Here is a 12,667-nt window from a genome sequence, read left to right as displayed (position 1 = left end):
TATTTGTGCAACTTCTTATAAGCAGCTTGTCTCAAATTGAAGAAAAAAATTTACGTAGGAATATTTGTGCCATATCACGTGACCATGCTCAGTTTCATGAATTTCTGGTCACTTTTGGATTTTCTGAAATTTAAAATCCAGGATTCGAAACAATATCATAACCTGCATCATGCAATAAATTTTCAAACAATAAATCTTTCATGTTGTATTTCTTAAGAAAAGATTTGGTCAAACATTTTGCTTAGTTAGACATCAGACAAGTTATATATGCAAGTAAAAGGATAATCCCTCCGTACCAGTGCATTGCCTGATATATTAACTCAAGTTCTAGTAGGCACGAACAAACGGGCTCAATTCTGTGCTCATCCTGGTGTAGTACATAGTAGTACTAGGCAATGCAGTTGACGGGTGACCTTGGGTAGCGGCTATCGAGGGAATTGAACCGTGATCGGCACGTTATATAACGTTGTCTAGTTATTAAAGCATCCCTCCATTGTTCATCGGTAGTCATTATGGACCGGGGACATGAGGGGAATTTCCTAGGGATGGAATTCTGGCCGCCAGATATTTTGACTCGAAACGCGGAGGCTCGACTGGTTGGGGTTGGCTAATGTGCATACCACGCACGCCACCAGAAGGACACGAGCCCCTTTTTTTTAGGATCAACACGAGTCAAGGTCTGACTGGTACGCCATTGGGTCCTACCATTCGAGAATACGGAAGGATCCCTCAAAAAAAAAGAATACGAAAGGATCCCTCAAAAAAAGAATATGAAAGGAATCTTGTAAATTTCCGAACGAATCTATGTGTATTACAATGCCCGTATTTTCCTTGCAAATAGTAATCTCAACGTGGTAACTGATTTATGACGAGTTCTTGAATTAGAGTGAGTTTGCGATATAGTGATCTTAACGTGGATTTCACATTTCATGGTATCCCTAGTAAGTTTTTCGTTGCAAATTCAAATTTAAAAAATGAACGGTATGGTGGTGAGAAAACTTTGTATGTATCAAGCATACGACCACGCACACACACAACAGCAATCCAATAAGTATAGTGCATCTATTTTTCCAAACCATGCATGTATGACACGAATTCAAAAATACTCCTTCTGTTCCTAAATATTAGTCGTTTAGAGATTTCAACAAGTGACTACATACGGAGTAAAATGAGTGAATCTACACTCTAAAATATGTCTATATACATCCGTATGTGGCAGTCCATTTTTTCCGAAACGGAGATTTTTTTTCCGAAACGGTGGCAGTCCACTTGAAATCTCTAAAAAGACTAATATTTAGGAACGAAGGGAGTAAAATATAAGACATGCATGGTCCTCAATTCAATATTTAAAATGAACAGGAAACTGAAACATGAATATTAAGTCTAGTACTACAGTACATGCAAATGTTGTGTTTAGGCGGAGCTATGTAGATTGTCGGGGGTTAACCCCTCGACCCTAGATAAAATTGTGAAGCTCTATTTAGGATTGTTTAGATTATACTAGTCGCCAACCCGTGCATTCGCACGGGCTAGCATATTAATTGCGGGGACAAATGAAGAAAATGTACGGTTATTCGTGGGCTTAATGAATGTAATACTGGATACAAAGATTGCTAAATGTGTTCTTTTTTGAAACTGCAATTTATCTTTAGATTTTTTCGATTAAAATTAAAGTTAAATGTAAAACTAAAATTAGTACCATATTCCTTAACTTACTACTTCTTTGCATGATGGTGATCAGTTCTAGAACACCTTAGAAAACTCCTTGGGCGAATCATATACTCAACTGTTAGATTTGCTATGATTTGTAGTTGCTTTTTATGATGGCATTATATGTGTTCGATTGAGATTGAAAGTTTTTCTTTTTTAGTAATACTCTCTCGAACGCTAACATGGATGTATTTAGGAAGTAGTTTATTTGCAGGGATTTGTGATGTCCATTAAGAATAAAATTGTTAGGAGATACCATTTTTGTTAGTGAATTAAAAATGGCCCATGAACTACTTCTGTATCAAAATATAGGACTTTTTTAGGCTAAGTCCTATATTTTGATACAGAGAAGGTAGTTTTATTACACATTTTTTTAATATATGAAACCAAATGTAATTAGTAACAATTGTATTTTGTGTACAACTAAAAAAATGTATTTTCTGTAGTGAGTGACACCGTGGCTGCTTAGATGTGCGTACTTTTATTAGTCACAGATTTTTGCTAGCATGAGCGGCGGGTTCGGCGGCCGCGGTCGGCGCTGCCGTGCTGTCTAGTGAGCTCCTCTGACCGGCGCCATGAGAGCAGCTGCGCCGGTGGCTCTCGTGCACAGCGCGTGCATCGGTGACCTTCTAAAGTCCTCCTTCGCGAACTACATCGCATCGCCGGCCGGAGCGCCGGCCATCTGGCCGTTCCCCTTTGCGGTGTGGTACGCCGTCTCCGCCGCAGCTGCAATCTCCTCCGGCGCCAGCGTTGTTGAGCAGCGTTTCTCATCCAGCAGCAGCGCTGGCGGCTCCTATCCATCTACCAAAGAAAGGAGCATTATCTTATCCAGCGCCAGCGTTTGTACGAACAGGTGCGTATCGTCCCTTTGCCTTACCATTTCCTCAATCTATTAAATAAATTTGAGTAGCGTATGTCTGCATCCTGCTGTACAGTGTACTTCAGAGACGATGGTGGAGGAGCCATCAAGGAGATTGCTGGGCAGATGCAGCTACGAAGTTACTTGTTCCAGTATTTTGTTTAGCAATTACATTGTCCAATTTTCTATTATTTGTGAGGCCGGATATGTATTGCTAGGCTATGTAAGAAATAAATGTTATAGTAATTGAGAAAATGATCTTTGTTCCTTAATGGTTCTGTAACTTTAGAACCACGTCCCTGATGCATATACATATATAACTGATATTGATTTTGTGAAATCAGTTGTGAGCCCTTACCCCAATATTTTTGTTTGCCTGTAAATGCAGAGAGAAGTACCTTGGTGACAAATAAAATATTTCAGAGACAACTATTTAAAACAATTTTAAAAATTCAATTTAAAAAAGATAAGGCTGCTATGTCTTCAACACATTATATTTAGTCATATAAGAATGGTTGTACCTGCTGTAATTCTAGCTATTGAAAAACAAATATCTATAATATATCCTTGAAAACAATGTTTTCTGCAACCTTGTCGGATCGACGCTCTTCATCTGGTATGAGTATCCGCAATCCATTTCTGCTGGTAACCCTTGACATTGCAACATAGAGCTGTGTGAACACTTGCCTTTGTAAGTAGAGTCCAACCTTTTTGAGAGATTGCCCCTGACGTTTGTTTATAGTCATAGCAAAGCACACTGATATTGGGTATTGTCTCCTTTTCAGAATGAAAGGCCATTCTGAATCACTTGGTGACATAATAATTCGTGGGATGTAAACTTTGTCGCCAATGTTAGTACCTGTTATGACCTGGCCTTCGATGAAACGCTTCTCTAGCTGTGTTATTGTTAGTCTTGTCCCATTGCAAAGTCCTGCACTTTGATTGAAGTTACTCATAGTCGTAAGCATTACTGGTAATCCTACTTTCAGCCTCAGTTCATGGTCTGGTATTCCAAAAAATGTTAGACTATTTAGAAACTCGGATGAATTCAGACGCATATTTAGGATCTCTTTACAGATGCAGAAATGATATGTTCCCTTTCCCCCTTTGGAATAACTGGTAGGATTCGCCTGAAGTCACCTCCCAAGACTACCGTCATTCCTCCAAACAGTCTATGCTCAGCATCCTCATTTGTGAATCGAAGTATGTCTCTCAAACTCTTGTCTAGTGCCTCAAAACAGTGCTTGGGTGTCATAGGTTCTTCATCCCATATTATCAGTGAAGTTTTCTTTATTAGTTTCGCGAGAAATGTTCCTTGCTTGATGTTGCATGTCGACTCGTTAGTGATCTTGAGCGGAATGTGAAATCTTGAATGAGCTGTTCTTCCACCCTGTAAAAGAAGTGTTGTTGTACCACTTGAAGCTACTGCTAGAAGCCTAGAACTATTTTTCCTCCAGATCTTAATTTTCTTGTGACTGCTTTCCGCAAAAATGTCTTTCCAGTTCTGCCATATCCGTCAACGAAAATCAATTTTCCAAGACTGCTATTACCTGATTCTATTATAACAGCAAAAGCCATCCTCTGATCTTGATTTAGCTTTTGCAGTAACTCTGTGTGCTCTATTCTTAATGAATCTTTATCTTAGTTTAGTTCCTCGTTTACTAATCTATTATTTATATCTTGAAGAATTGAACTATCTGGTAGTGGCATTCCTGGAAAATCTTTGAGGGACTTACCACCTTTGGTCAACAGGTGTTCCATCTCTGCCAAGAGGAGCCTCTTTATTTGCGCTGAGTTGAGTTCTAGGGCCTGAAAATTGAGTATTCTTCTTTGCCAACGTTGGATGTCCTCAGATAGTAATTCCCAGTTTGTTTGCCACAACTTTGCAGGATCCGTTACCTTGCAAAATCAAAGTATCGTATAGAAAAGTTGGCGCATTTGAGGAGCAGAGGCCCAATGGGATGCTTCCTTGATGCAGTCATCCCACTCCTTGTCGTCATTAAGTAGCCCAAGAGCATAACATGCAGATTTGTATGTTGGATGTACAACCCCATCAACAGTTCGGGTTTCTTCATAGAATCTGCATCCTTTCATGGTACTAGATGACCAGTTGCGCCCATGGCGCAAAGGCCAAGAGCAAGCCAAATATTGAAAGAGTGTGCATCAAAATATGTAGACACGGAAGGAAACATATGAAAATTAGTATGGATTGATAATAGTCATACGGACAGGATTATCATAATTTTTTTTACATAAGATCCAAAATGATGCCAGATATAAAAGTCTCAATAGGTACTTATAGTAATACCAAGTTACGTAGCAAAGGACTACTGTGACCTGCTTAGATTGGATAGACATCATGCAAAGACCCTTGGAGGTGCACTTGAAGGTGAAAGCATATGTACACCCTTTCTTCATGTTTGCCTTATGGAAGAAGCTGCTCTAGTTCATTGTGAGTGTAGCCCTGTTGTCGACGCCCTTGATAAAGAGGGTCGTGACACTGGTAGTCCCATCTGCTGTACTGATTGGTAGCTCATCATGATCAGCATCCATGTGCGGGAAGAGGCTTCTCTTAGAAAAGTGTTCGCTAAACTTTCGTGTAACTGTTAATTCAGTATCATGTAGTGAACAACATAAAACATAAAAACCATGGAGAAAATGGCATTCAAGGATAGGAATTTCGTCAAAGGAGAATCAAAATATATGACAGGGTAGCCGCCTAACTGTTTTATCAAACAGCAGAAAAGATTATTTACCCTAATACACAGTTCTTTCATGCTTTCTCATATATAGAGAATAACTATAAATTTTAGAATGTTATGTTATATCTATACATCAGATCACACAGACACATGGAGCTGCACAACAGCTACATCTTACATACAAAACTACTGGCACCAAAAGCATGGTCGATAAATCTATAAACTCTGCTGCTCTGCAGTTTTACAACGAAAGAGATAGCAGTAACACCAAACCTAAGTAAACCACTCTGTACGTATCAGCCACATCCTGCTAAATTGCGTAGGTAACTTTGCTGGTTCATCCCCTTAACGATACACATACAACACTCTTTTGTTCAAAAAACAAAAACAAAATGGCATAGATATCCTTCTCTGAAGCTCAAATATATCAGTGATATTAACGGAGAGCACATTCACCTACCAAAGGGTATATATTCACTTATATCAAATATCTGCATATGAACAAAATGAAAATACCAGCCTACTTTACCATCTACCTCTCGACAACGAAACAAAACATAATACATTATGTAATCGAAAAATCATTCTTTTCAAAGGTCCAGAAGAGTTAAAGGAGGCAATGCAAGGGAAAACAATGAAGGATCAGATGATTACTGGATTGATACAGTATCCAAGTGTTAACATATATAGTGGAAGTTCAAGCATGAGCTCACTCTTCTTTTACCAAATAGAAAAGGTGTGACTTGTAGAATGAAGAATCGATGAAAGAAAGTAAAGGCTGTGCAGAGTACCATTATTTCGATTCCCATGGTGAATTTCCATACAAAAGAAATCTTCAGCTTGATTGTATCTTTAGGACAAAACAACTCAACCAAACAGTATGCAATCAGCCGAGCTCGCATTTTCTGCACATGGAAATAACAAAACAGTCTCAATCAGGTTACCTTCTACAGAAATGATTGTCTATTAAAATCCACACATAATCAAGAGAAAACAGGTCGCATATCCATCAAATTAAATTTCTTGCACATAGTAGAAAAATGCCCTAAAATATGATCATGCTTTCTAGTACTCGCTGCCTGGAACTAACATGATCTAAATCAGAATTTTCGACAATTAATATATAAATTATAAGGTATAGTAGATGAAGCTAGAATTGGGCAATAATCACACAATTTGTTTGTAAGAAATCCAAACAGAATATTTGAATCATAATCTCTGAACATAAACTTGGGACAAACCAATGACATTAAAGCGAAGGCATTGGAATCAAATATGAACCAAGCAGTGAACATTTATTCAAGCTCAAGCTTACCGTATACCTTTTCACCCACTGTGATTAACATTCTTCCTACTAATCCTTCGTACACCCAGTGCCGCGCTCCTCATCTCCCGGTCTAACTGCCGCATCATTCAGCATTGTACACCAAGTGGGGCCCTCCTCATCTCCTGCTCCTCTGCAGTTTCAACATTAGTAATAATTGAGAAACACCTACAAAGGTGGAATTGACATCAGCCATAAATCACAAATTCTAGGCAAAGAAAGAGAATTCCTATAAAGCAAGTATCAAAATATTGCTCCCTCCGAGATACTGCAAACAAAGAGCTATAGTTTTGAATATGATAATAGAACATCACTTCCGTTAAGCATAACAATGGAACAAAACACCATGTGTCTTACATTCAAGGATAAAAGGAGGCATCATATACACACGTGCTAGTATGCTAGATAGTACATTTTAAGTCTGGTAACATTGAAGTAACCTGGAAGCATATCTCAGCAAAAAGTTCCAAAGAAAGTGATTAGAGAATCTTCAAGCAGAACCTCTGAAAATAGGCAAGAATAAAAGAAATCTCACTGGGTAAGACATTACAACAAACAAGTACTGGCAACCGGCACACAGCAGCCACCTCGACCCAGGCTTAATCTATCTCAGCAAAAGAAATTACACCTAAGGAAAAGAACTTGCAAGCATGTTCTTACTATGTGAGCACAGAGAACAGAAAAACTGGTTTATGATCCCACAATGCTACTAAATTCCTTGGCCACAGTTAAGGTGTTGTTCAACACCATCACCAAACCTGGAGTAAACTGCGCTTATCTCGGCAGTAGCCACACACCGGTGCCAGCTACGCAACAGCAGCGGCGAGGAGGCTGGCGGCACACTCGAACAACCATTCAAAGCTCTTCAGGTTGTCTATCTCTCTGAAATTCCTCTCTTTTACCAGAAATTAGACACGGTCAAAAAGTCAAAGAAATAAAGCATTGTTGTCTTTCTTACAGCAAAAAATACACTGCTGGTAACAGGGCTAGGCACAAATATGCAAACCAGACATTTTGCGTGTTTAAATCATGAATCGGCACACAACGCCATAACAAAAACTTAGTGAGAGATCGTTCATATTAACAGCAAGTGCTCCTACTCTCCTGGTGAAGATATCCGCCCGATCCAAAATCATGGCGCCTCGAGCGCCGGGCAGGGAAGGTGGCGGTGCGAGAGCAGGGGAGGCGAGACAGCGCGGAGAGAGGAGAAGAAGGGCTCGAGGACGGAGAGGTCCTATGGAAAATTGAGAAATGTACACGATCAGTTTACTGCATTGTAGTACACCTGTAAACATTGAAATCATGTCGGAAGATTATGACATAATATACAGACATTTATAAAATTGACAGTTGACACATGATGTATCATAACCTAAGTTTTGCCAGCTGTAGGCTATTAGAGAAGTGATGCATCACTACTACTTATTAATCCTGATGAAAAGGCTAGAGTAAGGAATTGATATATAAGTATTAAATTCAAGCCAGCACAAAGTATGGTTCTATCCATCCTGTTTTGGCACATAATATTTAATGTATAAGGAGTAATGCTAAAAAGAAATGCCCCAATTTTCCTAGAAAAAAATTTGGTGCATCACTTATATTTTCAGTTTCAATTCATTCGGCCTATAGATTGAGTTATGCTTAATGTATGGAACTGAATTGTATGTACAATGCTTATTTGGATTTTTACAAAATTATATCTTATAGTGACATCAGTGCTACTACTCAAGGCTTTTGTTGTAAATGAGTTGTGGAGAACTGCAGATTCAAATGGTTGGAGAGCATCTTCTGCAGCACACACCTATTGCCTCATCTTGTGTCATTCTGTGTGATGGCAAAATATAATTCGTAAATGCGATCTCTCTACTTGCAAACCCCACCAAAAGAATCTGAGAGCAATGTGTATTTGTGTGTCTGGTGCAATGGCGGCTTGACCCAACAAGGCGACAACAGCTGGTGCTCGCGTTTGTAACCTCAAAGGAAAAATGTGTGTGAGAGAGAGGGGGGGGGGGGGCTCACATGCGCACTTGGGACGGGCTATCCAGTCTCACCTGATTTTGCTGCCAACTTCCATCAGTACGCCTCCTCCTTTGCATCAACCATTAGTCATCACTCATCTATCAGAACCTGGAAACGAAAAAGATTAAAAGATTGTGCCCATTAGGTAGCAAAACAACAACCACCTTAGCTAGTTCCATCATGCAGCAGGACTAACTATGATATGAATTTGAACCAAAGTTGAACAAGGCGCATACAGGACCTCAAAGGGAATCTGAGATGTCACCCAAACAGCCATTGCAAACTACAAAATTTAGTAAGCTCCTACACAGGAAAGAACCTGGGAGTCCAGTGGCATCTATCTAGAGCTAGATGACTCCACGAAATCGCACGTACAGGAGGTTCCGCCTAGACACAAACGTACTGTTGCTAGTATAGGAACCAATCAAGCTGCCTGTGTGGTTGAGCTAGCTTAGTATGTACAAATAGATGGGATCATTGAGAACCGGGGAGGCAGGGAAGGGGAAGAAGAAGAGCATAGAAGAGATGGATTCCATCAACAGGGAGGGCCGCTGTGGGGGGAGGGGGGACGCGAGAGGAGGGAAGGCACGGGATGGATCTCACCGGCGCCGTCGAGGAGAGGAAAGAGAAGGGCGCGGGAGGGAGACCACCTGCGCCACCGCCGACCGCCTCTGGACGCCGCCTCGGTGTGGTGGGTGGGGTTGTGGAGGGCTCACGCGTGGGGGAGTGGAGAGGTGGAGCTGCTCCTGCCGCCGTGCGTGAAGAAGAGGCCGGAGCCCACCGCGGCTGCCTCCGCGCCCACGCGCCTCGGATCTGGCTGCCGCGCCACCGCCTGGTCCTCCTCCTCACGCATCTTCCCCCTCCCTCTCCTCGCTCTCCTCACTCCCCGCGACCAGCGCGCTGGCGCCGACGGGGAGAGGAGAGGAGCCGACGGCCGTGGCCTCCTCCTCCTCACGCATCTGTCTCCTCCCTCTCCTCGCTCTCCGCAAGCCGCGACCCGCCCACTCGCACCGATAGGGAGAGGAGAGGACCCGGCGGCGGCAATAGGGATGAGGGCGGGGGGAGGAGACGCTGCTGCCCGCCCTGTCGCTTCTCCTTTTTCTCTGGTTGTGCTGCTGCCCGCTCTGGATGGCCTGCAGCCCACGATCATTGCATCCCACCCCTCTTTTCCAGCATAATAAGCACACGCACGCACGCAGCGACTGAAACAACGGGCCCGCGCTGTATATTGGCCCACACGTCATCAACTCTAAAACGAACCAGCAGCCCACAGTCGACGCCTTGCGGGAGACAAGCGCTCCAGTCCACTCCTCTTTTTACCGCAGAGCATCTCTTTTTCTCACATGCATGCACGCATGCAACGCACACTGCACGGCTGGCCCATGCAGATGCGTGGCCCATGTGTCATCCACTAAGCCGCAAAAACACAGAGTGAGCTAGAACTGACGGCCAGATCTTTGACAGCCAGCCAAAAAGTACTGAAAACTTTACACCGATGCATATTGGGTGAACCAGATCGAAGGCAAAACGCGATGGCCTCAGGTATGCGGGTAGCGTAGAAGGGTTTATATGTTCAATTTAGGAGCATTCTCAAGTAGTATTTTTAACCGCTTGTTGGTTGTGCATACTAAATCCTGCCTATGTTTTTTTTCCCACCATGTTTTTTCCTCCATTCTTTCTCTTTTGCATGCCAAGTCCATTTGGTTGGAAACTGTGCATACGTCAAACTGAGAGCTTCGTCATGCAATTGGTTGACTGTTATCCATTCTGTGAATATTGTCTTTTCTATGTTAGGGTGAGATACAATTTTATCTAAATCCACCGAGTCCAGGAATACCATAACATGTTCATTCTCTAGGTGAAATTGTAACCTTTCAACCGCAGGCTCTCTATACTGAAGAGGAAACTGAAATATGTGCCATGAGGCTTCACATTCGGATATGTGCCAAGCATCAAGGTACCTCTTGATTTCGTCGTCCCTGTTTGTTAATTTGGCACCTCTTGCTTCTCTTTGTTGCTCTTCTGTTTCATCTTCATGATTTGTAAACACTGAGTTCCAAGATTAAAAACTTCCTTAAATGAAGAAAATGATAATGGAAATTAGCCATTCGAAAATGTCTGGCTGGTATGTATTATGAATATCCATATAGCCAATGCTTATATAGATATATGTTATCATGTCTATACTGTAAGGTTCAAAATTATCAGACATATCTTAATAAGATAATGATTATTGTAAGCAGAAAATGTTCACATCAACATAAGTTTGAAGATCAATGAAATCTAACTCGTGGCAGTGGGAAAGAAACATTAATAGGACTAATAATTACCTAGACCTCTTGTCTTGAGCTGGCGGTGAAGTTTCAACATAATCTACTTGTGTGTCCTGACAACTTTGTCATGACCAATATATGGATATATTTGTAAAATTTATAAAGTTAGTACAAATTTGAGTCATCTATTTTGGAACGGAGGGAGTAGGAAGTAGTCATAATTTCATAATCCAGAAACTCTTTCCATGCAAGTCCAGAAGTCATATTTCAGGATTTCACTAATGGGAAATGTAAACAGGAGACGAAATTCCCACATCACCAACTGAGAAACATTTTCCTCTCCAAAGCTTAATATGGAGATTTAACAATTCTACATTGGTATTCTTTGCTGACATCAATTTTTTTTGCAACAGAATTAATTTTAGTCTGCTCACTACCACCTTTTTTCATCAAGGTAGCTACGGACAAAATCTAACATAAGGCATCTACAAAACTGCATGTACCTACAAAATAAAAATGATATCCACATGAAAGTAAATAATTGATTTTATTGCTAGATCACTTGTTTCCTTCAGATACAAAATATAGTGTGCTAGCACACTTAGTGAAAGCTAAAGCAATTATCTATGAACCCCACAGATATTTAAAACTTTAACATTGATCTGATAACCTTAACTGTGTAACTGCAAAAATAAATAAGATATATAGTTGAACTTGTAAAAATTGGGACATAACTTTCAAAACCTAAGTGGCAAAGAGATTTTCCCCCAATTGTACATATGCAATGTATTCATACCAGTGTAGATGGGTGTGCTCATTGGCTCGTGTACGTACCAGGGGAGAGACTGTTTCAGGCCATTAGCAAGTCGTACATGCACACATGACAATGACTTGGCACATCTGCATTGTATTAGAGCAGTAAATTCATCGTCGATCTTAGTTGGTAATTAGATAGTTTAGTGGCTGAATGCACTAACCAAAATCTATGAACTAATCTAATTATACCAATGGAACAAAACATTAATACTTACATATAGTATATGGTAATCTGCTTGATCTGCTTGTAGATATCATCCCAAGCACACTATACGGAGTACGGAGCGGACAGGACACACGATGTGATCGGCTCTCCGGCGCCGGCGCCGCTCCGGCGCAGCACGTGAACTCAAACCGAGTTTGGGGTGTGAATCTTGCATGCTGCCAATCCATTGTAGTTCCTGGAATTTGCCCTGACCTAGGTCCGTTGCTGGCTGCCTGCCTGGATACGTGCCTCCCAGCCTGCAGTCAACGATGTAATGTGTAAGATTTGGATTGTGGGTCGTGCTTTTTCATTGATAATTGTAGTGGGTGCTGATGAATCTTGATGTCAAGGACAGCTAAAAGATGGCACCCGTAGATGGAAAGAAAGATGAACACCGGCGCTAGGGCTTTAGCTCAACAAAACCCAATAGGAAAGAAGAGTTTGCTAATATAACAGGAGAATAAAGGCTACAGGTTACTTTCGTGCGGATTGGGGCCAGCAGCAACTGCTGACGAACGTGCACTCTGAAACCTTGCCAACAACGGCAATCGCCGAGGCTGCTTCAAACTGCTATCCGCCTATCCGTGCACCACCTCTGCTGCATCAAAAACCACGAGATCGATTTATTTATTGGGCTGAAAACGGTTTCAACATTGTAATATACTGTAGTTATAACCTGAAATCCGTGAAAATTAAAAGTTTGGGGGCAAAGAGGATCGGGGAGAGAAAAATGTTACATCGATTCGAGGATGAGAAGTG

The 12,667-nt window shown here is 41.4% G+C and overlaps 1 protein-coding gene and 1 long non-coding RNA gene across 5 annotated transcripts; one reads left to right on the top strand and one right to left on the bottom strand.

Moving 5' to 3' along the window:
• Positions 1-2,081: 2,081 nt before the first annotated feature.
• On the top strand, positions 2,082-9,694 carry LOC109774493 (uncharacterized). 3 transcript variants are annotated; one of them, XM_073503159.1, is made up of 3 exons: positions 2,172-2,563; positions 4,256-4,321; positions 4,459-9,694. In XM_073503159.1, exons 1-3 carry the CDS (start codon positions 2,286-2,288, stop codon positions 4,574-4,576), a joined length of 462 nt encoding a protein of 153 aa, XP_073359260.1. In that variant the 5' UTR covers positions 2,172-2,285; the 3' UTR covers positions 4,577-9,694. The 3 variants fall into 3 exon arrangements, 2 of the variants coding, with proteins under 2 accessions (XP_073359260.1, XP_020188805.1); XM_020333216.4 differs by having other exon boundaries at positions 4,256-4,363; XR_012188712.1 differs by lacking the exons at positions 4,256-4,321; positions 4,459-9,694 and adding an exon at positions 2,646-2,841 and having other exon boundaries at positions 2,082-2,563.
• Positions 3,005-9,768, bottom strand: LOC141026501 (uncharacterized). Of its 2 annotated transcripts, none has more exons than XR_012188714.1 (3): positions 8,647-9,768; positions 6,587-7,829; positions 3,005-6,176 (listed from the first exon to the last, which is right to left on the bottom strand). It is a non-coding gene; the product is annotated as an uncharacterized lncRNA (long non-coding RNA). The 2 variants fall into 2 exon arrangements; XR_012188713.1 differs by having other exon boundaries at positions 6,594-7,829.
• Positions 9,769-12,667: the final 2,899 nt, after the last annotated feature.

The sequence above is a fragment of the Aegilops tauschii genome, chromosome 7, assembly GCF_002575655.3.
Source record: "Aegilops tauschii subsp. strangulata cultivar AL8/78 chromosome 7, Aet v6.0, whole genome shotgun sequence".
In the NCBI taxonomy this organism is placed as follows: Eukaryota; Viridiplantae; Streptophyta; class Magnoliopsida; order Poales; family Poaceae; genus Aegilops; species Aegilops tauschii.
The sequence above is the reverse complement of the archived record's forward strand: the minus strand, read 5'-3'. Positions and strand labels throughout refer to the sequence as shown.